The sequence below is a fragment of the Gorilla gorilla genome, chromosome 16, assembly GCF_029281585.2.
Source record: "Gorilla gorilla gorilla isolate KB3781 chromosome 16, NHGRI_mGorGor1-v2.1_pri, whole genome shotgun sequence".
NCBI classification, from domain to species: Eukaryota; Metazoa; Chordata; class Mammalia; order Primates; family Hominidae; genus Gorilla; species Gorilla gorilla.
This window is the reverse complement of record NC_073240.2, coordinates 51211397-51238598: the sequence shown is the minus strand read 5'-3', so window position 1 is coordinate 51238598 and position 27202 is coordinate 51211397. Positions and strand designations below refer to the sequence as shown.

The 27202-nt window shown below is 40.3% G+C and overlaps 1 protein-coding gene across 8 annotated transcripts in view; it reads right to left on the bottom strand.

Annotated features, from left to right (window-relative positions):
* USP8 (ubiquitin specific peptidase 8) overlaps positions 1-27202 on the bottom strand; it is a 75574-nt gene that overhangs the window by 45863 nt on the left and 2509 nt on the right. For 4 of the 8 annotated variants that reach the window (XM_019011085.3, XM_055363003.1, XM_019011086.3 and 1 more), the window contains exons 2-5: positions 21274-21435; positions 14603-14771; positions 12262-12406; positions 4298-4383 (exon numbers count right to left, since the gene is read on the bottom strand). In XM_019011085.3, the coding sequence (XP_018866630.3) occupies positions 4298-4383; positions 12262-12406; positions 14603-14706 (335 nt within the window). In that variant the 5' untranslated portion in view covers positions 14707-14771; positions 21274-21435. The remainder of the gene's footprint in view (positions 1-4297; positions 4384-12261; positions 12407-14602; positions 14772-21273; positions 21436-27202) is intronic. The other 4 variants (XM_019011087.4, XM_019011084.4, XM_019011083.4 and 1 more) reach the window with 1 other exon arrangement.

Here is a 27202-nt window from a genome sequence, read left to right as displayed (position 1 = left end):
TAATTATGTGCCTAAAAATAGAATTTCAAAATACACGAAACAAAAGCTGAGAGAACTAAAGGCATAAATAGATACAGTTAAATATTTTAACATGACTCTCTCAGTAATTATTACAACTTGAACCCCCACCCCACAGTCAGTAAAGACAAAGAAGATCTGAACATTATCAGCCATTCTGACCTAAATGACATATAGAGAACAGTATATTCAACAACCACATTTTCTTTGCAAGTGCACATGGTACGTTCACCAAGAGACCATATGCTGAGCCATAAAACAAGAATACATTTAAAAGGACGGAACATCTTTAGCCACAATGAAATTAAATTAGAAATCAATAAGATATAAGAAGAATCCCACATATGTGGAAATTAAACAACACATTTCTAAATGACCCATGGGTCAAGGAAGAAAGGGAAATTGGAAAATATTTCAAAATAAATTATAAAGTTCTACCGGGAAAACAATAGATTTATGAAAATCAGTGTGTTAAAATAAATGGAACAAAAGTGAATGATGAACCCATCAATAGATGTGAGAGGAGAAAAGAAAAGCGGAGTAACTTCAGATAGAATTTTACAAAAACAGATGTTTCATCATATTCCATCTGCTTAGGCAATAACCAGGGATAATGGATTCTCAAATCTCCAGCAGGACCTTGCTTACTGGTATGCTCACTTCCGCCACTTCTCTACTGCACTGTGTTAAGAACTTGGTCACAGAATAGCAAGCATGTATTCCTATTATCTCTATGGAAACATCAACACCACTTCCCTGCCTATCTCATATGCTAGCATCATTTCACTGTTAGAAACAGAAGTGAAAGATTTGGAACAAGGGCAAAATTATGCAACTGTTTTACCTTGCCTCCTCAATGCAAATCACTAGAGTGCTAGGATGAAAGGTGTTACAGAACAAGAATGCTTCCACTGTTAATAACAACGAAAATAATAGCACAAACACTTATTGAGTATTTGGTATGTGCCAGACACCATCTAAGTGTTTGTAAATGTTAATTTTCTTAATGCACTATGAGGTAGGTTTTATGATTATCCTAGTTACAGATGAGGAAACTGAGGCAGAGGGAGGCTAAGTAATTTGCCCAAGCTCACACAATTAATAAGAAAAAAACTGGGATCCATACCCAGGGAGTCTGGCTCCGTACACTTACCTACTGCTCTATATTTCTTCTCTAGTAGTGCTCTATGCTGGAACAGTATGTGAACTGTCTGCCCTAAGAAGTAAGCACAGTCAGCCTAAATCCAATTTGAGGGCAGAAATGAAAAAACTTTAAGATTCTCTTTTTTCCTATTTTCTTCTCTTATCCACACCTTACCCCCTACCTTGGATTTGTTCTACAGTCTCCATAAATCTAATTAAATAGAGCTGATGTCTCTCCTACTTTGCAATTTCAGTTGGTAAGCTGAAGTGAGAGCGAGGCATGCTCTCTGAAACTAACTTCTGATCCTTTTACCCACTTAATCCCTTTTACTAGGATTCTGATACTTCCAGACTTGGTCAAAATTACCTCTAAGACCTCCCCTAACATGAATGTAACAGAAATGGATTAAGTCTATGGTATGAGAGGTGTCCACGAAAAAAGATAATAATAAGAAACGGGACAGGCAAATAAATGCTTAACAAGTATTCCTTAATGGCAGGTGATACTGAAATCTATTTTCTAGCCACTCACTAGGTCTTTTTGCTAAAGCGTTTTTTTCAGAATCTGGGGCTATGTCTATAGTGGCCGCACGTGGGACCATGTGGCCACCCCTAGGACCCCACTTGGCACACACGCCTCTGTGGTCATAGACCATGACATCAGATGATTAGGCAGAATTTAGCAGAAAATCTACCCCAAGATGTTAAGGGCTTTCACTTTAAAGTTATAATCTATTCTCCAAACCTAGAGAGCATATACCCTCCCTCATGCCCATTCTCAGACTGCCGGCCTGACAAGGGAGAAATTCTAGTCATGCAGATTTCAGAGACTTAAAGGAGGAAAAAGAGCTTTGTGGTTGACTTATTATAGAATTAGGACAGGACAGATATGAAGATATGTTCACACAGAGTTGCTCTAAATGTCCATGAAAGACACCAACATGGGGCAGGAGGCTGGGAGAGGACAGACAGGGAGAAAAACAGTGAAAAGGTTCTCCACATCTAGCTGCAAAATAACCTATACAGAGGAAAATTCAAAGTACATTTAAAAAGCCTTAGAATTGGAAAGGACCCAGAGGTTATTTAGCAACAGGGACCTTATTACACTGAAAGATGGGCCATTCTATCAGGCCATAAGAAGTAAATATCTAAATAATGAATCATTTTCTTAATGACTTCCTTTATAAGTTGAGAGTTATTTTCTTTTTTTGAGACAGTCTCACTCTGTCGCCCAGGCTAGAGTGCAGTGGCAAGATCTCAGTTCACTGCAACCTCTGCCTCCCAGGCTGAAGCGATTCTCCTGCCTCAGCCTCCTGAGTAGCTGGGACTACAGCTGCCTGCCACCCCACCCGGCTAACTTTTTTTGCATTTTCAGTAGAGACGGGGCTTTACCATGTTGGCCAGGCTGGCCACAAACTCCTGGCCTCAAGTAATCCGCCCGCCTGGGCCTACCAAAGTGCAGGCATTACAGGACTGAGCCACTGCTCCTGGTCAGAATATTTTTAAATACAAGTAACATATGATACATTCTTAGTGAAAAAAAAAAAATTCAAGCCAGTAAAGAAATATGTCACCCTGGTTAAATCTTTCAGTTTCCTCCTTCTATTTATTATTTGCATCAAACAGCTCTCAGTTTGCTGTTTTTCACTAACCAGGCTTTGGCAGCTTGTATCACTTAAGACCAGTTCCATTGTTCTCTCCTTCTGTATCATACTGCTGAGAATGCTTTTGGTTTTATCTATTAACATTTTTTATGCTACAGATACAGGCAGAAATTTATCTACTAGGATCTACATAACAGCATTATGTTGTTGATAAGGGAAACAATTTAAATTTTAAAGAATGACTAATGGCCGGGTGCACTGGCTCACGGCTATAATCCCAGCACTTTGGGAGGCCGAGGCAGGCAGATCACCGGAGCTCAGGAGTTCAAGACCAGCCTGACCAACATGGAGAAACCCCGTCACGACTAAAAATACAAAATTAGCCAGGCATGGTGGCACATGCCTGTAATACCAGCTACTCAGGCAGCTGAGGCAGGAGAATGACTTGAACCTGAGAGGCAAATGTTGCAGTGAGGTGAGATCAGGCCATTGTACTCCAGCCTGGGAAACAAGAGGCAAAACCCCGTCTCCAAAAAAAAAAAAAAAAAGAATGACTAACGACCTAACGACTAAAAACTGAAACATACTGTTTTTGTTTTGTAATTATTTTTATAAACCTGGTAAGCAAGTCATGGCAAATACCAGAATCAGTTTTTTTTCCAAATTTAAATAACTTCTGTAACTAAGCAGATCAAAAGTAACAGTAAATACTTCATTCCTATACGCATAGTATCCAGGAGCAGAATACACCAAAGAACATATGAAGAATTAAATTTTTCTAAAGAATAATGCCAGAAACTTACAAATATTATAAATTAGAAATATTGGGGCCGGGTGGCTCACGCCTGTAATCTCAGCACTTTGGGAGGCCGAGGCGGGCGGATCACTTGAGGTCAGGAGATCGAGACCATCCTGGCTAACACAGTGAAACCCTGTCTCTACTAAAAATACAAAAAATTAGCCGGGCAAGGTGGCAGGCGCCTGTAGTCCCAGCTACTCGGGAGGCTGAGGCAGGAGAATGGTGTGAACCCCGGGGGCGGAGTCTGCAGTGAGCTGAGATCGCGCCACTGCACTCCAGCCTGGGCAACAGCGAGACTCCGTCTCAGAAAAAAAAAAAAAAAAAAAAAGAAATATTGGGGCCAGGCATGGTGGCCCACACCTGTAATCCCAGCACTTTGGGAGGCCGAGGCAGGAGGATCACAAGGTCAGGAGATCGAGACCATCCTGGCTAACATGGTGAAACCCTGTCTCTACTAAAAATACAAAAAATTAGCCGGGCATGGTGGTGGGTGCCTGTAGTCCCAGCTACTCGGGAGGCTGAGGCAGGAGAATGGCGTGAACCCAGGAAGTGGAGCTTGCAGTGAGCCGAGATCGCGCCACTGCACTCCAGCCTGGGCGACAGACAGCGTGAGACTCTGTCTCAAAAAAAAATTGGAATATTATATGAATCGTCAGATATAAATCGGTAAATCTTAAATATTATTTTTATCTTCTAAATTTACATTATTTTAAATATTTCATAATATCTGTACCTTAATTTAAGGCTTTCAGAGAGTCTTTCAGCTTCTTCGACAGCTTTTTTGATGTTTCCAGGTCCAAGTATTGAATGGAAATAATCCTAAAATTATAGGAAAACCATCCCATATTGTTAGTTCTGGGCATTGCATGTGACACTAGTGTTAAAATCATTAAAATCATGGTGCTTATATAAAGGGAAGTTTGTTTTATTACAATGGAAGATTTTTAAAAACTTTTAACCTACGTAAATGTATAATTTATTCTCCAAATGTCTCAAAAGTATGTCTTCATACCATTAGTAAGTTAAAAAGATCCACTAGTTCATAAATTTGACTTATTTGTAAGTCTCCGTTAAAAAGTATAAATAACATTGTTATTTGTGAGTAAGCGCCAAAGAACAAAGCTTTCAAGAATAAAGTATATTTTCTTATTAAAAATATGTACCTAGTTTTTTCTCCAGTCTCACAATAAAGCAAACTGTGTACAGACACAACATGGAATGTGTTTTGTTTACTTGTTCTAAACAGATATTTTTGCTTCCACCTGTACTTTAGAATAGCTACTCACATCCCAACTGGAGTCAAAACACTTTTGATACATAAAACAAGTTTTACACATTAGGAAACTCTAAGCAACTAAAAACCAAATGATAGAAAATAAATAATTAATAGTATAATCTAGGCCGGGTGCAGTGGCTCAAACCTGTAATCCCAGAACTTTGGGAGGCTGAGGCGGGCACATCACTTGAGGACAGGAGTTCAAGACCAGCCTGGCCAACATGGTGAAACCCCATGTCTACTAAAAATAGAAAAACCAGCTGGGCGTGGTGGTATGTGCCTGTAATCCCAGCTACTCAGGAAGCTGACGCAGGAGAATCACTTGAACCCAGGAGGCGGAGGTTGCAGTGAGCCGAGATTGCGCCACTGCACTCCAGCCTGGGCGACAGAACGAAACTCTATCTTAAAAAAAAAAAAAAAAAAAAAAAAATCCACCTTTAAAAAATGCAAAAGGTAAAAGGTTTGGCATATAATTTACTAACAAGTACAATGAAGTTGTTGTTGTTGTTTTTTAAATCACTACTCCAAGAGGTCAATCATTAGATACTACAATCAGATATTTTCAAATCAAGGTTGGTATGACATTGCAGTAGTTAGTTAAGTCAGTTAAATGATTACTGGATCCAATTTGCCACAACATGTCAATATGACTTTGCAAATAGAGCCTACTAGCACAGTTCATTACAAATTATAATAATCATAATTTGTAAAAAGAAGGGTTGTAGCTCAGAAGTACCTATCTTTGGCTCTCAGTCATGAAGAGCTGCAATGGTGGAGCCATATAAACATATCTAACAGCCCACATAAATATATATAACTTCTAGATTACTGATGATACAAATAAACAAACATAACTTCTGTAACTAGGCAGATCAAAACTAACAGTAGGCCATGTGCGGTGGCTCACGTCTGTAATCCCAGCACTTTGGGAGGCTGGGGCGGATGGATCATCTATCTGATGTCAGGAGTTTGACACCAGCCTGAGCAACATGGTGAAACCCCGTCTCCACTAAAAATGCAAAAATTAGGCCGGGCACGGTAGCTCACGCCTGTAATCCCAGCTCTCAGGGAGGCAGAGGCAGGAGGATAGCTTGAGCCCAGGAGTTTGAGACCTGCCTGGGCATATAGTGAGACCCCGTTCCCCACAAAAAGGAAGAAAAAACAAAACAAAACAAAAAAAAAAACATAAAAATGCAAAAATTAGCCAGGCGTGGTGGCGTGCGCCTGTAATCCCAGCTACCTGGGAGGCTGAGGCAGGAGAATCACCTGAACCCGGGAGGCAGAGGTTGCAGTGAGCTGAGATAACGCCATTGTACTCTACCCCGGGCAACAAGAGTCAAACTCTGTCTCAGGGGGAAAAAAAGAAAAGAAAAAAAAAACTAACAGTAGGCTGGGTGCAGGGGCTCACACATGTAATCCCAGCACATTGGGAGCCTGAGGTGGGTGGATCACCTGAGGTCAGGAGTTCAAGACCAGCCTGGCCGACATGGCAAACCCCCGTTTCTACTAAAAATATGAAAATTAGCCAGGTGTGGAGGCACGTGCCTGTAGTCCCAGCAACTTGGAAGGCTGAGGCAAGAGAATTGCTTGAACCCAAGAAGTGGAGGTTGCAGTGAGCAGAGACAGTGCCACTGAACTCCAGTCTGGGCAACAGAGCAAGACCCCGTTTGAAAACAACAACAAAAACTAACAGTAAATAATTCATTCCCATAAGACCAGCGTCCAGTAGCACAATACAACCTGGAGCATATGAAGAATTAAATTTTTCTAAAGAAAATTGCCAGACATTTACAAATATTATTATAAATAACTTGAAAAACTGGACCTGAGCTCTAATTCAATATACCAGTGCTCAACAATCTATCATTCTAAACACTTCTTAATTTCAAAAGAGTATGTGGTAACACAAGAACAGAATATGAGTGATATAGCAAAAGATTTAATTTTTGTGTCCCAGTTAACCTAAGACTTATTTTTAAGAAGAAAAATCTGTTGATGGCCAGGCCAGGTGGCTCACGCTTGTAATCCCAGCACTTTGGGAGGCCAAAGCAGGTGGATAGCTTGTACCCAGGAGGTCAAGGCTTTAGGGAGCCATGATAGTGCCACTGTACTTCAGCCTGAGCAACAGAGTGAGACCCTGTCTCAAAAAAAGTCTGTTGATAACAGTTATCATATGTCTATCTAGCCTAAAAGTAGATCATGCTTTGTTTGGCTGATTCTTCTAAAGCCTAAATATACTAGAAGGACCCTTCACTATGTAATTCCAATAAAAGTGTACAGTTTGTTCAATATCGTATCAATTGAACATTACAATAATTTCAGTTAGCACACCGTGTCCTGACTACTGATGCAATTCTCTCAACAGAAAATACAATGTAATCATTACATTAACAGAACCATTTAATAGAAATCATAATGTAATCATTCTGAATAAATACAAAATACAAAGTAAAACCAAAAATGCTATAACTTGTTTTATTTATTTTTACACATGAACTCACCAAAAAGCCAACCTGTAAGCCCAGCTTAAACCTATTTAAACACAAAAAATTGTTTATGGTTGGGCATGTCTGTTACACACTACCAGACATTCCCCTAATATTAGTGAGATTTCCTGTCAATTATTTATCTCTGTGCTCTTAAAGGAGCACAGTTAAAGTAAATATAAATGCTTCCAAAATTTCAATAGTACGATAATTGACAGAAGAAAAAGATAACATCCAATTATTACATAACTAAAAATGTTTGCTTCTCAGGTTTACCAGAACTTTCCTGATTCCTGAATATATGAATTCAAACAACTTTCATGATTTCCTAAACAAAAATAGGTTTACCAATGAATATTAAGAATTATCAAGAAAACCATAAAAATTTTAAAATACAATTCTAATTTTATCTAGAATTCGCTACACTAATATTTTCAATACATTTTCTTTCCCCACTTTTTCAGATAACCCTGAAAAAATTATTCATAAGCTGACTTTTTGATAAGTAATAAAATGTAGTGTCCTTCTCTACTATTGAGAGAGCTTGCTAAATTAATGTTTTATCTAAATCTCAATTTTTTTTTTTTTTGAGATGGAATCTTGCTCTGTTGCCCAGGCTGGAGTGCAGTGGTGCAATCTCAGCTCACTGCAACCTCCACCTCCCAGGTTCAAGCAATTCGCCTGCCTCGGCCTTCCAAGTAGCTGGGATTACAGGCGCCTGCCACCACATCTGGCTAATTTTTTTTTATGTATTTTAAGTAGAGATGGGGTTTCACCATGTTGGCCAGGCTGGTCTTGAACTCCTGACCTTGTGATCCACCTGCCTCTGCCTCCCAAAGTGCTGGGACTACAGGCGTGAGCCACTGTGCCCAGGCTTTTTTTTTTTTTTTTTTTTTGAGACAGACTCTTGCTCTGTCACCCAGGCTGGAGTGCAGTGGTGCGATCTTGGCTCACTGCAACCTCCGCCTCCCAGGTTCAAGCGATTCCCCTGCCTCAGCCTCCCGAGTAGCTGGAACTACAGATGCATACCACCACACCCTGCTAATTTTTGTATTTTTAGTAGAGATGGGGTTTCACCATGTTGGCCAGGCTGGTCCAAACTCCTGACCGCAAGTGATCCACCTGCCTCAGCCTCCCAAAGTGCTGGGATTACAGGGGTGAGCCATTGCGCCCAGCCTAAAACTCAAACATTTTCTAGTATAAAATAAGAGTTAAAATTCAAGTTTCTAAGGAAGTTCAATGACATATATTCAGTCCCTACCTCATCTAAAGGGTAAAAAATAGAAAATATCTTGTTAGTAAATTTAGCACCTCACATAGCTGAAGTACACTAGAGAGGCTGGGCTACAGAAAAATATAACAAAAAACAGAAAACAGTTCTGCAACTGGGCAAGGTGGCTCACAGCTGTAATCCCAGCACTTTGGGAGGCCGAGGCAGGCAGACCACTTGAGCCCAGGAGTTCAAGACTAACCTGGGCACCAGGGTAAGACCTCGTTTCTACTAAAAATTAAAAAATTAGCCAGGTGTGGTGTTGCGTGTCTGTACTCCCAGCTACTCTGGAGGCTGAGGTGAGAGAATCAGCTGAGCCCAGGAAGTCGAGGCTGCAGTGAGCCATGACTGAGTCCACCGCACTCCAACCTGGGTGACGGAAGTGAGATTCTGTCTCAGAACAAACAAAAAACAGTTCTAAGACAGAAGCAGATGAGATGCTCTGGACAGAGCAAATGAAAATGATCCTTTTACTGAAAAACAGGAACTGAACTACTGAATCATATGAAATAATGGCCTAAGTTACCTGAGCCTTTGCAGGGAGCTTCTCAGCCTGGCCTTCCCTGCCTACATACTCCCTTTGGAAATGCAATAGAGACTCTGGAAATGGAAAAATCTCATCTGTTTAAATGTACTCGCTACCTTCTCAAGAAGAGAAAAAAAAAGGTAGCTACAAAAATATTCCCAATTTTGTCACAGAAAAAAAAATAACTATTAACTTCCAAAATAAAGCAAAAAGTAAACAAGACCATTAAAAGAAAAAAACTGGTTGGGCATGGTGGCTCATGCCTGTAATCCCAGCACTTTGGGAGGCCAAGGTAGGTGGATCACCGAGAGTCAGGAGTTCGAGATCAGCCTGACCTACACGGTGAAACCCTGTCTCTACTAAAAATACAAAAATTAGGCCAGGCGTGGTGGCAGGTGCCTGTAATCCCAGCTACTCGGGAGGCTGAAGCAGGAGAATCACTTGAACTCGGGAGGTGAAGGTTGCAGTGAGCCAAAATCATGCCATCGCGCTCCAGCCTGGGTAACAGAACGAGACTGTCACCCTAAAAAAAAAAAAAAAACCTACCACACAAACAAAACAGCAAACAACACAACTACCAAAGTTATCCAAATTTTAAGACTTTGAAAAATATTTACTTTAGTGAGCACCACTTACACTGCGTTTTAAGCAATTCCACTTTAACATATTTCACAGAGTGTGCAAAAACTTGTTTGAATTTAGGAAGGCCTCTGTCTCTTACCTGCAGATAAGTATGGCCAAAAATATTAAACAATATTTTTCCCAGGGCAGGACTAATTCAACCATTGTGGACAGATGAATGAACCTCCAAATGCAAGGGGCCCCCTCTTCAAAGACAGATCTAAAAACCTAGTAATTGGCCAGACATGATGGCTCAAGCCTGGAATCCCAGCACTTTGGAAGGCAGAGGCAGGCGGATCACGAGGTCAGGAGTTCAAGACCAGCCTGGCCAATATGGTGAAACCCCATCTTTACTAAAAACACAAAAATTAGCTGGGCATGGTGGTGCACACCTGTAGTCCAGCTCCTCGGGAGGCTGAGGTAGGAGAACTGCTTGAACCTGGGAGGCAGAGGTTGCAGTGAGCCGAGATTGAGCCACTGCACTCCAGTCTGGGCGACAGAGCGAGACTCCGTCTTTAAAAAAACAAAAAACAAAAAAAACCTAGTAACTATTATTAGAATAACTTTGCTAATGAGAAGAAATACCAGCAATGATTTATCACCATTAAGTAAAATATTAAAGTCATTCCTTAACAACCAAAAGTCACACTCCTCTAAAAATAAAAATAAGTGGCCGGGCACAGTGGCTCACAGGATCATGCCTGTAATCCCAGCACTTTGGGAGAATGAGAGGGGCGGATCACAAGGTCAGGAGTTCAAGACCAGCTGGGCCAACATGGTGAAACTCCATCTCTACTAAAGATACAAAAAAATTAGCCTGGCATGGTAGCGAGAGCCTGTAATCCCACCTACTCAGGAGGCTGAGGCAGGAGAATTGCTTGAACCCGAAAGGTGGAGGGTGCAGTGAGCTGAGATCGTGCCACCGCACTCCAGCCTGGGGTGACAGGGCGAGACTCTCTCAAAGTAAATAAATTTAAAAAATTTAAAAAGATCATCAAAGAACAAAAGAAATTTTGTTATTTCAGTAAGTCAATTTAAACAATAGAAGCCAATTCTACCACCAGAGAACAAAATAAAATCTCATTATTAATTGAGGGTGGCTTCTCTACCAGGTGAAAATTCTATAGGCAGTATTTTGTTACTACTGACAGGTAATAAGATTGTTTCTAAGTAAAGGTAAACCCAGCAACACAACATTCTTCACTTTTGTTTAATGAACCTCTACATTCTTCATATTCTTTTTTTGCTAGTTTGTTTTTGTTTGTTTTTTGAGATGGAGTCTATCGCCCGCCTGGGCTGGAGCTGGAGTGCAGTGGTGCAATCTCGGCTCACTGCAACCTCTGCCTCCCAGATTCAAGTGGTTCTCCTGTCTCAGCCTCCCAAGCAGCTTGGATTACAGGCGCCCGCCACTACGCCCAGCTAGTTTTTTTTACTTTTAGTAGAGATGGGGTTTCACCATGTTGGCCAGGCTGGTCTCGAACTCCTGACCTCAGGTGATCCACCCAGCTTGGCCTCCTAAAGTGCTGGGATTACAGGTGTGAACCACCGCGCCCAGCATTCTTTTGCTACTTTCTAATACAATTGAAATACATCTATTTTCTCTATCAACACTTATCCTAGTCATCAATTTTTTCTATTCATTTATATTGCCCCTGCCCTCCCTATCCATGGCTTCAATCAAATGGAAGACAAGCACCTGTTCAAAGGATTAAAAGCAAAAAGAAGTTTAAAGATTTGGCGAGTGGGCTGGATGCAGAGGCTTATGCCTCTAATCCCAGCACTTTGGGAGGCCGAGGCAGGCGGATCAACTGAGGCTGGGAGTTCGAGACCAGCCTGACCAACATGGAGAAACCCCATCTCTACCAAAAATACAAAATTAGCCAGGCTTGGTGGCACATGCCTGTAATCCCAGTTACTCGGGAGGCTGAGGCAGGAGAATCGCTTGAACCCAGGAGACAGGTTGCAGTGAGCCGATATCACGCCACTGCACTCCAGCCTGGACAACAAGAGTGAAACTCCGTCTCAAAAAAAAAAAAAAAAAAAAGATTTAGGGAGTGATCAGTATCAATTTTGCAAACTGAGATTTGTAATATGGGTACAATGTCAGTCATATATAAAAAGCTGTCACATAAAAACAAGAGACTAAACCTTGACTCTTAAGAAAGCGCAATAAAAGTACTATAAAAAAACATAGTCATGTTTTCTTACTTAATGAGCAAACTCAATCCTTCTACTTGACCTGGCAATTATTAATTACCTCAGAAAAAAATTATGAATCTGTATGTTGCTATAAACTTGTACTAATCCATGGCAAATCCAAGAATGTGTACAAGTCCACACATTATACACATTTGTAAATAATAACACTGTATCTTTAGTTCCCTTTTTCTATCTACATGAGATCATGCTGCATATAATTTGAGCTACATTTCATTATTACTTAAAAATTTTTAGAAAAAAACAATAGCTCCATTATGCAAAATAACTTAGGAAATAACAATGCAAAAATAAAAGGTACCTGCTGTTGCTTGAAATCAGGTCTTTTTTTGATAAGATTATAAACAGTCACGTATTTCATATATAGTACATAGGCCCTTTCCTCATCACGATCTAATCTGCATTCTTCTGCTGTCTTAAAGATCTTCAGGGCACTGTGCACATAACTTAAAATTAGAGAAAAAATAATAATTAAAGCAAATGACATCTGGGAAAAAAATACAGGTCATATACAAAGTCCACAGATAATCTTTATCAGGGATCCCCAACCCCAGGGCCACAGATTGGTACTGGTTCATGGCCTGTTATGAACCAGGATGCACAGCAGATGATGAGTGGTGGGATAGCCAGCAAAGTGTCATCTGTATTTACAGTCACTCCCCATTGCTCACATTACCACCTGAGCTCCACCTCCTGTCAGATCATGGTGGCATTAGATTCCCATAGGAGCACGAACCCTATTGTGAACTGCACATGTGAGGGATCTAGGTTGTGCACTCCTTTTTTTTTTTTTTTTTTTTGAGACGGGGTCTAGCTCTTGTTGCCCGGGCTGGAGTGCAATGGCGCCATCTTGGCTCACTGCACCCTCTGCCTCCCGGATTCAAGTGATTCTCCTGCCTCAGCCTCCCAAGTAGCTGGGATTACAGGAGTGTACCACCATGCCTGGCTAATTTTTGTAGTTTTGGTAGAGACGAGGTTTCACCATGTTAGTCAGGCTGGTCTCGAACTCCTGACCTCAAGTGATCCTCCCATCTCAGCCTCCCAAAGTGCTCGGATTACAGGCATGAGCCACTGCGCCTAGCCAAGGTTGCGCGTTCTTTATGAGAATCTAAGGCCTGATGATCTGTCACTGTCGACCATCACCCCCAGATGTGATGGTCCAGTTGCAGGAAAACAAGCTCAGGGATACCACTGGTTCTACATTATGGTGAGTTATATAATTATCTCATTACACATTACAGAGTAATAATAATAGAAATAAAGTGCACAATAAATGTAGTGCACTTGACTCATCCCAAAACTATCCTCCCTAACCCTGGTCCATTGAAAAACTGTCTTCCACAAAACCAGTCCCTGGTGCCAAAAAGGCTGGGGACCACTGATCTTGATAAAGCAAATTTCATTATTTAGGTTCCACTACTTCAGAACTGATACAAAGTTAGACACAAGTTTGGATACAACCAACTTACATATACCACTTCCTCTGGGATAAGGGTAGTGCTAGAGGTAAACCAGACATTACTAGAAAGGAATAAACTGTCTTAGGCCTGACCGTTTCCTATCTAAAGGTGGCTTTATCTTTCCCATTGTTTCCCATCTGAAAATCATTCAACAGGAGTTAGAGTTGTTTTCTGTCACCTCATCAACTTCCCAACTTAGCAAGATAAATAGCCCAATCCCTCTCTTACTTTCTGCCCTTCAAAAGATCTTTTTATTTTTATTTTATTTTGAGGCAGAGTCTCACTCTGTCACCCAGGCTGGAGTGCAATGGTGCAATCTTGACTCACTGCAACCTCCACTTCCTGGACTCAGGGATCCCTCAGCCTCCCACCACCTGGGATTATAGGCCTATGCCACCATGCCAAGTTAATTTTTGTATTTTTAGTAGAGACGGGGTTTCACCATGTTGCCGAGGCTGGTATCGAACTCCTGACCTCAGGTGATCTGCCCACCTTGGCCTCCCAAAGTGGAAAAAAAAAAATTATTATTATTATTATTATTATTATTATTATTATTATTATTATTATTGAGACAGAGTTTCGCTCTTATTGCCCAAGCTGGAGTGCAATGGCACAATCTCAGCTCACCAAAACCTCCGCCTCCTGGGTTCAAGCAATTCTCTTGCCTCAGCCTCCCGAGTAGCTGGGATTACAGATGTGCGCCACCACGCCCGGCTAATTTTTTGTATTTTTAGTAGAAATGGGGTTTCACCATGTTAGCCAGGCTTGTCTCAAACTCCTGACCTTAGGTGATCCGCCCACCTTGGCCTCCCAAAGTGCTGGGATTACAAGCGTGAGCCACCGCACCTGGCCAAAAAGGAATTATTTTTGTATCGTTTTATGAAAAGACAATGACTTCTGGCTGAATTTTTTTTTAGAAGCCTCATAATCTTTGCCTCTTAAACTTTATGACCTAGAGATCATATCTGTATGATCTGTCTGGAGAGTAGATAATATGCATATGAGCAGAATATATATGTATTGTGCTATGATTACATTACGACTTTCTCTAAGGAGGTCCTATTTTATTCGTGTGATGGTGTTATTTTTCAAATAAACTTTTAACATTCATCTAACTTTAATATGGAAATGAACTAAAAATTAATATTTGATTCAATCAAACTAGCAAAGGATACATCATACCTCTTAGTGCTTATTTTCTCTGGTTTAACTTCTGTCTTCTTATTGAGGTCTTTTAGTGAAGAACTGAGGTAGAGTTCTTTAGGAACTGAAGCCACAGCAGGCATGATGAATTATCTTTACTTTTCCACTTTCACAATGGATGCTATATTTCCTTAAAAGTGGTTCTTTCCTGAAACAAATACAAATAATTATACTAATTTTCCTCATTCACAATAAAACAAGTGAGCAGTTTTAAAAAAACATTCCTAAACCATATCCTTTGCTAACAGGGTTAATTTTAAATTGTTTAGAATATCTATTTCAGGAGTTTAAGATATGCAGAATATGAGTGAAGAACGTAATAATTTTTTTCAAATTTTCATTAACCAAATGAATTACTTTTTGTATCATTTTGCCTTAAGAGTTGGGAATCTTACCTGTCAAAGGAACTAGCAGTAAGAATAATCAAAGCGTTTACATGTTTCTTTTGTTAAAATAGCATAATGTTTAGATCATAAGTAGATGGAATTTTTATCTAGAAATATTTCTCTTTTCTCATTGATGATATCCATTTATTTTTTTAAGTGATTTCTTCCTTTTATTTATTTATTTATTTGAGATAGGGTCTCACTCTGTCACCCTGGCTGTAGTGCAATGGCACAATCTCGGCTTACTGTAACCTCCAACTCCCGAGCTCAAGCAATCCTCCTACCTAAGCCTCCAAGTAGCTGGAATTCCAGGCGTTCGCCACCATGCCCCCAGCTAGTTTTTGTGTTTTCAGTAGATACGGGGTTTCGTCATATTGGCCAGGCTGGTCTCAAACTCCTGGCCTTAAGTGATCCACCCGCCTTGGCCTCCCAAAGTGCTGGGATTACAGGCGTGAGCCACCACGTCTGGCTACTTCTTTCCAATCTCTTAATAATCTTCATTCTACCAGTTCACTATCATTAAACAAATGGACATCAATGAACATCTAATCCTAAAAAGCTAAGTAAAGTACAACTTGGAGCAGGGGATAGGAAGGCTGCTGCTCACCTATGAAAATTCCAAAAGCACCCCAATTTGCTTTAATTCTAGTAACATTTTATATTAAATATTAATACTTTGTGATTTATTGTTACTCATCCCTTCTAACCCTGTGCACATTAGTCCACTGTCTTAGTCACCAAACCATTTTGTTCTGAGTATTGCATTTTTATCATTTTCACTTTTTTTCTATCTATACTTGTTCCAGGTATCTATAAACACATGTTGAACCAAACACTTTAATTTGTACTTTCAGATCTATGCATTTAGAAACAACGATCTAATATACAAACATTTTCTACACTTTACCATCCACCCTGGGTCCTGTGTCTAAAGCAGTAGTGATAGGGGAGAAAAGGTCTCTGGACCACACTATCACTCCCAAATGGATCAACTGATATCAAATATGTCCTTCTAGCGAGATATCTAATTCATCAACAATTCATCAAACTTGCTAAAAGCATCCACTGAGGAAAGAGTATGACAGGGTTCCCCTGGGTTTCCTCATACTTACAGAGACAACAGCAATGTATCAATGTCAGTGCAAATCATCAGGAGACTTAGCTTGCAACAGTAGGCCTCGTGTTAAACAGAGGTTATTAAAGGGGTATATAAGATATGGTCTCTGATTCTCCAAGAATAAATAGTTTAACCAGAAAACACACCCTGCCCGCCTTCTCACCTCATCATCTTCTGCCCATCCCCCACAATGTTGAATGAAAAACCAAGAATATGTGTAATATGATACTCTATATAAAGGTTAAAAATCAAATTGAATTGAACAATATATTGCTTAAAGATATAAATGAGGTAAAACTATAAAGAAAGACAGAAAATGTTAAACACAACATTATATTTCTTGGGAGAGGGAAAGTTGTAATTAGGGAGATACATATAAGGAGCTTCAGGGGTACAGCAAGGTTCTAGTTCTCAAATTGGGTAGTATGTGCACAGGTGATCATTTTAGTATCATGCTTTATAACATATAAAAGAATATATGTAATGTACTTAAAGTTTTAAGGAAGGAAAGAAATAATATGAGCATAACAACGCAAACGTGAGTAAAGCAATGCAACATACATAAATATGAAGAGAGTACCCAGAGAGATGTAAAAGTTAGGAAGTTATGGGTTAAACAAGCAAGTAACAAAAAATACACATTTAAAAAAACATATTGATTAAAAAAAAAAAAGACTTGGAACACTGGGGCTGGGCATGGTGGCTCACACCTGTAATCCCAGCACTTTGGGAGGCCAAAGCAGACAGATCACTTGAGGTCATGAGTTCAAGTCCAGCCTGGTCAACATGGTGAAACCCTATCTCTACTAAAAATACAAAAATTAGCCAGGCATGGTAGTGCATGCCTGTAATCCCAGCTACTTGGGAGGCTAAGGCAGGAGAATCGCTTCAACCCAGTGGGTGGAGGTTGCAGTGAGCTGAGATCACACCCTGCACTCCAGCCTGGGTGACAGAACAAGACTGTCTCAAAAAACAAAAAACAAACAAAAAAAATTAGCTGGGCATGATGTCAGGCACCTGTAATCCCAGCTACTCAGGAGGCTGAAGTAGGAGACTCACTTGAACCCAGGAGGTGAGGTTGCAGTGAGCCGAGATCGCGCCACTGCACTCCAGCCTGGGCAACAAAGTGAGATTCCGTCTCAAAAACAAAACAAAAAAACCAACAAAGTTTAAAAAACTAATGTGGAAGAGAAAGTTTTAAGCAGTAGTAACACAGCATAGTATGATATCAAACTATAGAGTTACAAACATTACAGTATAAGAAAAATTAAGAGAGAAGATTAAGTATGACTAGAAGGATCTTGGAAGTCATCATCAAAGAGACAACATTTCATTTGAGTCTTGGTGGGGGAAGGTTTTTCAAAGAGATGAAAAGCAGGATGAAGAAAAGAAAGTAAAGAACATCTTTAGGAATTAGCCACTACATAGAATGAACAAAGATCTACATGGCAGTGGAAAAAAAAATAGACTTGGAACAGGGAACGGGGAAGGCCTTGAATGTTACTAAAGCATTTACTTTGTTTTCTAAAGGTAGCAGGGTTCTGAAGTAGGGAGGTAAGTGATTAAAACTAAGAACAGTATAAAGTTAGGCGGTAAGTGACAAACTAGATAGGGAAAACACTAGTTATCTATTATAATGATCCTAGGGAAAGATGACGAAGGTCAGAACTAGGGCAGTAGAGATGGAACAGAGGAAGCAGATATAATAAGAGACACTGCAAAGGTAGAATGACAGGACTTGGCAAATGATTAGACACAAGGAGGGAAAGTACAGGGATAAGATTACGATGTCACCTAAGATTTTAGGAAGGGTTTCTAGGAGAAAGACTGTACTTTTTAAAAGCTTCCTTTTCTGTCCCCATTTGATTTTTGGAAACAGTTCAAATAAGTAACAATCTTCTCTGATAATGTCTAAAGTCCATTAAAAACCATAGTTGTTTCTATTTTTATTAACAAAATCATGTAACTTATACCGTCACTTAAGGATGCCTAGTGTTAAAAATACTTTCAGTATTGTTTTAATTGCTATTTGAGCCTCTACAATCACACACGTTTCTGCAGAAGTCAAACAGAAGGTAAAGGGTATTTTCCGCTCATCAAGTGAGAAAGCAAAACATATATAGTAATTCCTCAGTATCTGTAGGAGAGTGGTTCCAGGACTTTTCCCACAAGTACCAAAAATCTGCATATGTTCAAATCCCTGATATAAAATGGTGTAAGATTTGCATATAACCTTACTTTAAATCATCTCAAGATTACTTATAATACCTAATACAATGTAAATGTTATATAAACAGTTGTTACATTGTATTGGTTAGGGAATAATGACAAGAAAAAACTCTGTACATGGTTCAGTACAGATCCAATTATTTTTTAAAAATATTTCCAATCGGCCATTGGTTGAATTCACAGATACAGAAGGCTGACTGTGTATCCAACCTAAATCTATGTGAATTTAACATGTTACATTTTTGATAAGTCATTCTGCTGCATTTTGCCATTAAAGAAATCTGAAAATAGACTGACATAAAATATATTGACTAGAATGACTGAATGAACTCAATTGCCTTATTTTGGCTACAATCGTTTAAAAAAAATAAAAGAGCAGCAGCAACAACAAACCCACTGATACTTATACAGAAGTGTTCATTAACTACAGAAGTCAAATAATTTGCAGAATTTATTTGTTTAGATCTAGGACAAACCATAAGATACAACACATTAAAATTATCTTATGTGGCCGGGTGCAGTGGCTCACACCTGTAATCCTAGCACTTTGGGAGGCCGAGGCAGGTGGATTGCTTGAGGTTGGGAGTTTGAGACCAGCCTGGCCAACATGGTGAAACCTCATCTCTATTAAAAATAGAAAAATTAGCCGGGCGTGGTGGTGACACATGCCTGTAATTCCAGCTATTCAGGAGGCTGAGGCAGAAAAATCACTTGAACCCAGGAGGTGGAGGTTGCAGTGAGTGGAGATTGCACCACTACACTTCAACCTGGGCGACACAGCAAGACTCTGTCTTTTAAAACAAAACAAAACAAAACAAAGCAAAACTTATGCTTCAAAAAGGATTGCAAGTGAAAAAAAAATAACTATATGTAAGAAAAATTAACGTGCTTCTAACAACAAAAAATAAAAATTCTTAAGACGTGTAAACCTGACAAAGATAAAGAACTTCAGCGTTAGTCAAATAGCAGTGCTCCAAAAGTGAAATCCAAAAGTGTTGAAAATGAGTTAACAAAGAGAAAATGCAGCCGGGCGCGGTGGCTCAGGCCTGTAATCCTAGCACTTCAGGAGGCCGAGGCAGGTGGACTGCTTGAGGTCGGGAGTTTGAGACCAGCCTGGCCAACATGGTGAAACCTCATCTCTACTAAAAATACAAAAATTAGCCGGACGTGGTGGCACACACCTGTAATCCCAGCTATTCAGGAGGCTGAGGCAGAAAAATCGCTTGAACCCGGGAGGTGAAGGTTGCAGTGAGCGGAGTCTGGGCGACAGAGCAAGACTCTGTCTTTTAAAACAAAACAAAACAAAACAAAACACCTTATGCTTCAAAAAGGATTGCAAGTGAAAAAAATAACTAAGTATACGCAAGAAAAATTAATATGCTTCTAACAACAAAAAATAAAAATTCTTAAGATGTGTAAACCTGACAAAGATAAAGAACTTCAGCCTTAGTCAAACAGCAGTGCTCCAAAAGTGAAACCCAAAAGTGTTGAAAATGAGTTAACAAAGAGAAAATGCGGCCGTGCACAGTGGCTCACGCCTGTAATCCCAACACTTTGGGAGGCCAAGGCGGGCGGATCACGAGGTCAGGAGATCGAGACCATCCTGGCTAACACGGTGAAACCCCGTCTCTACTAAAAAGACAAAAAATTAGCCGGGCACAGTGGCGGGCACCTGTAGTCCCAGCTACTCAGGAGGCTGAGGCAGGAGAATGGCACGAACCTGGGAGGTGGAGCTTGCAGTGAGCTGAGATCGCGCCACTGCACTGCAGCCTGGGCAACAGAGACTCCATCTCAAAAAAAATAAATAAATAAAGAGAAAATGTTCTTTCTCTGACATCCTTCTGCTCCTTTCTAAGACAAAGAGTAGGGATTAGATGACTGGAACCACAAAGTGAAGACTAAAAGGTAAAAAGTGAAAATTGAGGTTTGCAGTCATTCAAACTGGTCCTGATTTTAAGCAGGGATTCACACCAGCCACTCCTAAGGTCTTTGGCAATACTGAAAGGAAAGCAAAAGTTGTCTTTGTTGGTCACCCACCATCTCTCTCTATTTCTGCCCTTAGGCAGCAACAATACTCAACATAAGTATCTTCTCGCTATCTTAAATCTCATAATCCACTCTACGCTCCTTCTGTATGAGGTGCCACAAACAACTAAGTATTGATTAAATAACTTCTTTTTTTTGGAGACAGAGTCTCACTCTGTCGCCCAAGCTGGAGTGCAGTGGCATGAACTTGGCTCACTGCAACCTCCACTTCCCAGATTCAAGCAGCCTCAGCCTCCCGAGGAACTGAGATTACAGGCACCCCACCACCATGCCCCGCTAATTTTTGTATTTTAGTAGAGACAGGGTTTCTCCATGTTGGTCAGGCTGGTCTCGAACTCCTGACCTCAGGTGATCCGCCCGCCTCGGCCTCCCAAAGTGGTGGGATTACAGGCGTGAGCCATCGTGCGCGGCCAATGAAATAACATTTTAAAGTAATCCTCAAGTATTAAGAAGGCTCAATCCTCTCAAGATTTAATCACTGCTAAAATGTATGGTATTTTCTGAGCAACTACTATGTCTCTAGCACTGTGCTAAATGCTTGAGGGCAGTGTTTTTAAAATCCATTAGAAGGTCATGATCAGCAATAAAAAAATAGCAAACATCAGACTATGTCACACATAGTACGGTTAGGTACTGCTTCGTAAAATTGTTTCAGTTATGTACATGTGTATATGATATAACACTGGATGAAAATGTAAAATGAATTTCTTAATATAGGTGACAATTTTAAAAAAAGTATGAAAGTCTCACACTACAGCAATGTAACTCCAAGTATGGTCCAATGGCCAGTGCTGATTGGGGAACTGTTTGTTATCAGTCTGTGATAAAATAAGAAGTTTGTGACAGAATGTAGATCAATTAAGCACACTGACCTTTTTAAAGTAGCAGCAAGACTTTCTCCATGCAAAAAGCAGTGCACTGACTGGGCGTGGTGCCTCACAGCTGTAATCCCAACACTCTGGGAGACCGAGGTGGGAGGACTGCTTGAGCCCAGGAGTTCAAGAACAGATATTTATGTTGAGTATTGTTGTTGCCTAAAGGGCAGAGATAGGGAGAGATGGTGGGTAGCCAACAAAGCGGGCAACAAAGTAAAGACAAAAAATTTTACAAAAAATTTAAAAATTAGCTGGGCGTAGTGGCGCACATCTGAGGTCTCAGCTACAAAAAGAAACAAACTTAAGTTCCATCTCTTCCATCCTTTATGGTCCCAGTTCTTGGAATTTGTTTCTTCATGTGAATCCTACAATGCTTGTGATCTATATCATTCCTTAAATACAGTAATGGGATCAACAGACAATTACTATAAGGCTTTAAAATCCTCATACACATGCAGTGCTCATGATGATGTGATGAGAGAGAGAAACTGGCCTTGAGGACAGAATTTAGCTAAGAACAGGGTAAGAAAGGAGGACATCTGGCTGGGCATGGTGGCTCACACCTGTAATCCCAGCGCTTTGGGAGGCTGAGGCAGGCAGATCACCTGAGGTCAGGAGTTCAAGACCAGCCTGACCAATATGGAGAAACCCCGTCTCTACTAAAAATACAAAATTAGCTGGGCGTGGTGGTGGATGCTTGTAATTCCACCTACTCAGGAGGCTGAGGCAGGAGAATCTTCTGGACCCAGGGGGCAGAGGTTGCAGTGAGCCAAGATCGCGCCACTGCACTCCAGCCTGGGCAACAAGAGTGAAACTCCATCTCAGAAAAAATAGTAATAATAAGGAATATTACAGAAGTTATTGGGAAATAATCAATTGGATAGAGGGAAAATGTTGACATGTCTTTGGATCCCTGGCACCTATCTCAATAGTCCTCACATAGTCACCACTTTAATAAATGTTTCTCCCTGTCAGCTGAATTTAACTAAAAGGAAAAAAAAATGTTGACTAACAAGAATAACTAAATTATATTATGTAGGAGATGGAGTCACATTATGGAAGACTTTTGAAGCCATCCAGAATTCTTTATATTTGATTCAGCAGGCAATAAAAGCCAGTTCCTGATGGGAAAAATAGTATCTCAAGATGGTCAAATTAGGGATATGTAAGTAAGATTGAAAGGAGATGAGAACAAGGGAATGATACTATGGAAAAGAGTAACTACAAGGTCACTGCAGAAAAGAACACAAAATGGTAGAAGTATGCTTTGGTAACTGGTTGATCGAAACAGTATTTTCTCTTGCTTACACACACACACACACACACACACACACACACACACACACACACACACACACAGAGGCACACACACTGTACCCTGCAAAATATGAAGAGCAGTAGTGCTATTAACGAAAAAAGTAATACTGCAGTTTAAAACTGATCAGTTTACAGCAGCGTTTCTCAACCTTGCCATCACTCACATTTTGGACCAGATAAACATTTGTTGTGAGAGGCTGCTCTGTGCAATGTGCACTGCAGGATGTTTAGCAGCATCCCTAACCTCTACCCACTAGACGCCAGTTTACTATCATCCTTCCCTTCCAGTTGTAACAACCAAAACTGTCTACAGTCATTGCCGAATGTGTCCTGGAAAGCAAAATTACCCCCAACAAGAACCACTGGTTTACAGCAAAGTAGGTAATTCGATGTGGAAAATGTTGAGTGTATGCTAAAGGAACATCTTAAGATGTAAATATTAACTAGAAATCAGTTATATATGAGAGCAGACAGATATTAAATCTGTTTATCAACTAATAAGGCATCAATGTTGACTTTGATAATCCCTATTGTTTTGGAAGATAATTAAGTATTGACACCAAAACTATGTTATCTAGGATTTGGTGAACTGCTGGGCAACACAGTGAGACCTCATCACTACAAAAAAAAAAAAAAAAAAAAAAAAATTAGCAGGGCATGGTGGCATGCGCCTGTGGTCCCAGCTTCTCGGAAGGCTGAGGCCTTCCTTGAGCCTGGGAGGTTGAGCTTGCAATGAACCATGATTACACCATTGCACTCCAGCCTGAGCAATAGAGGGAGACCCTGTCTAATTGGGGGAGTCTTAGAATGCCATGAGAAAAAAGAAAAGAAAAGAAAAGAATAAACTAGCCCTAGTTCTTTATTTTTTTGAGATGACGTCTCACTCTGCTGTCCAGGCTGGAGAGCAGTGGCGCAATCTCGGCTCACCACAACCTCCACCTCCCAGGTTCAAGCGATTCTCTTGCCTCAGCCTCCCGAGGAGCTGAACTAGCCCTAGTTCTAAAGAGTGACTGTCTAAACTGGCTTCAATTAGGTAAACAATAGATACCTACTATACACAAGGTGCAGTGTTGTGATACAGGGGATACTAAAAAAATACAACTCTTAATAAAGTTTCTGCCTCTTAAAATGAAAGATAAGTACATAATGGTAACAAAGTAAAGTATGGCTTAATGCTGTGATATAGGCACTTAGCAAACCAGGCCAATGTCTGTTTGTTTTATTAAGGACCATTCCCAGAAACTAACAAAAGGGTAACCTTTTTCCAGAATAGATGTCTATCTACATTTATAACTTTAATCCATTTCTTTTGTCTCCCTCATTAATTTTTTAACAGATGCAAAATCGTTAAGCAGGGACCCAGATCGTACTTAACATGCACCAAAAACATAGTTCTCAATCCCAGCTGTATGTTAGGAGCAGTTACCTAGAGAACTTTAAAAAAATATTGATGCTCAGATCCTACTCCTAAACAATTAAATCAGAATCTCTATGGATGAGACATACACACAGGTATTTATTTATTTTCTTATTTATATATTAAAAAAATACAGAGTCTCACTATGTTGTCCAGGCTAGTCTCAAACTCTTGGGCTCAAGTGATCCTCTTGCCTAGGTCTCCCAAAGTGCTGGGATTACAGGCATGAGCCAACCTCGCCTTGCCCACATATGTATTTTTAAAAAGCTTCCCAAATGAATTCTAACACCAGTCAAGACTGGGAACCACCAATATAAGAATGAATATAAACATGCTACTAGAAGGCAACAATTTGTTTCCAGCTGAAATCAGCATCTTAAATCATTCAACCTAACAAAATTTTAAAAAATCATTTTCATTTTTAAAACTCTGTAATTGAGAAATTAAAATAACACCTCCAAAAAAAAAAAACACCTCCAGGATGCTTATGCCCATAACTCTTGTTCTGAAATTGGTATTATAATGTGTAATTATTTCATTTTACTCTATTAAAAAGACATGTGGGTTTACATCATTATTGGTATGTTTCAGAATTTAGTGCAGTAGTCCCCCCTTATCCATGGTTTCGCTTTCCATGGTTTCAGCTACTTGCAGTCAACCACAGTCCAAGAATATTAAATAAAAAATTCCAGAAATAAACAATTCATAAGTTTTAAATTGTGCACCACCTCACTTCGCCCAGTCTGTGACATGAATCATCCCTTTGTCCAGTGTATCCACACTGTAGATGCTACCTGCCTGTTAATCACTAAGTGGCCGTCTCAGTTACCAGACTGACTACAGCAGTATTACAGTGCTTGTGTTCAAGTAACCCTCATTTTACTTAATCACGGCTTCAAAGTGTAAAAGCAGAGATTCACATATGTCAAAAAGAAGTTGTAAACTGCTTCCTTTAAGCAAAAAGGTGAAAGTTCTCAACCTAATAAGAAAAAAAAACAAAAACCTCATGCTGAGATTGCTAAGATCTATGGTAAGATCTTTTATCTGCAAAATTATGAAGGCAAAAGAAATTTGTGCTAGTTTTGTTGTCACACCTCAAGTTGCACAAGTTATGGCCACAGGGCATAACTTTTATTACACTATATTGTTGTAATTATTCTATTTTATTATTATTGTTGTTAATCTCTTGTTACTAATTTATAAGTTAAACTTTATCATAAAAATGTATATATAGGGAAAACATAGTATATATAGGGTTCAGTACTATCTGTGGTTTCAGGCATTCATTGGAGGTCTTGAAACATATCCCCTGCAGATAAGGGGAAGATTGCTGTATTATTAAAAACTAAACTGTAGGCCCGGCGTGGTGGCTAACGCCTGTAATCCCAGCACTTTGGGAGGCCGAGGCAGGTGGATTGCCTGAGCTCAGGAGTTCGCCACCAGCCTGGGCAACACAGTGAAACCCCATCTCTACTAAAACACAAAAAATTAGCTGGGCGTGGCAGCATGTGCCTGTGGTCCCAGCTACTTGGGAGGCTGAGGCAGGACAATTGCTTGAACCCATCAGACGGAGGGTGCAGTGAGCCAAGATCATGCCACTGCATCCAGCCTAGGTGACAGGGCAAGACGCCGTCTCAAAAACAAACAAACAAAAAACTAAATTGTAATGTGTTAGTCAAAAGAGACAAGGCTTAGTTAAGCCTTATTCACTATACATGAGAACTGTTTTACTTGAATTAGTATGGTATTAGTCAGGTGTGCTGGCGTGTGCCTGCAGTCCTAGCTACTTGGGAGGCTGAGGCAGGAGGATCACTTGAGCCCAGGAAGCAGAGGTAACAGTGAGCCAAGGTCATGCCACTGCACTCCAGCCTGGGTGACAGAGCAAGACCTTGTCTCAGTTTTAAAAAAAAGGGCCAGGTGTGGTGGCTCACGGCTATAATCCCAGCACTTTGAGAGGCTGAGGCGGGCAGATCACCTGAGGTCAGGAGTTCAAGACCAGCCTGGCCAACATGGCAAAACCCCATCTCTACTAAAATACAAAAATTAGCCAGGCATGGTGGCAGGTGCCTATAGTCCCAGCTACTCGGGAGGCTGAAGCAGAATTGCTTAAACCCAGGAGGCGGACATTTCAGTGAGCCGAGAACACACCACTGCACTCCAGGCTAGAAGACAGAGCAAGACTCTGTCTCAAAAAAAAAAAAAAAAAAAAAAAAAATTAGTATGGCTATAAATGTAGAATTCCAAATAAGTTTAATATAATATTTCATCATTCAGTACTAATAAATTTAATATTATGGAACTGTTGCAGGCCTTACTTTCCATTTATTAATCATATGACTTTGAACAAATTCCGTAAATCACTCCCAATACCACCACCACCACTCTTCAGTTTACTTTCATCTGCAAAATGAAATAGGAACTATTTGTCTGCTTCTATAGGGTGACCATACGTATCAAGTGAAAAAATATACAAAAACATGCTTTGAAAACTGTAATATGCCATTAAAACATAAAGCATTACGGTTAAAGAAATTGGAAATGGGTCAGGCGCGGTGGCTCACGCCTGTAATCCCAGCACTTTCGGAGGTTGAGGCAGGTGGATCACAGGTCAAGAGATCAAGATCATCCTGGCCAACATGGTGAAACCCCATCTCTACTAAAAATACAAAAATTAGCTGGGCTTGGTGACATGCTACTCGGGAGGCTGAGGCAGGAGAATGGCGTGAACCCAGGTGGCAGAGGTTGCAGTGAGCTGAGATCGTACACTGCACTCCAGGCTGGCAACAGAGCAAGACTCCATCTCAAAAAAAAGAAGAAGAAGAAAGAAAGAAACTGGAAATTGGAAGTGTACCTGATTCTTCATCTGCTATATAAATGCAAACAAGAGTCCAATACAACTTTGTCATCAAAATTATAGTAGGCAAAGCACGGCCACAAATTCTTTGACATTTTTCCTTTCAAAGGTGAGGGTTGTATGCTGGTCTTTGCTCTAACCAACAGAGTATGTTGGAAGTAATGTTGTGCCAATTTCTGGGCTCAGGCTTTTTGGGAGACTGGCAGCTTCTACTTCCTGACTCCTCAAACATGTATTCTCGGAACCTAGCCGCCATACTGTTCAAGTCAAAAGTTCAAGTCACGTGAAGAGGCTATGTGTGGGCATTCCAGTTGACGTTTCCAGCTGAACTCCTAGCC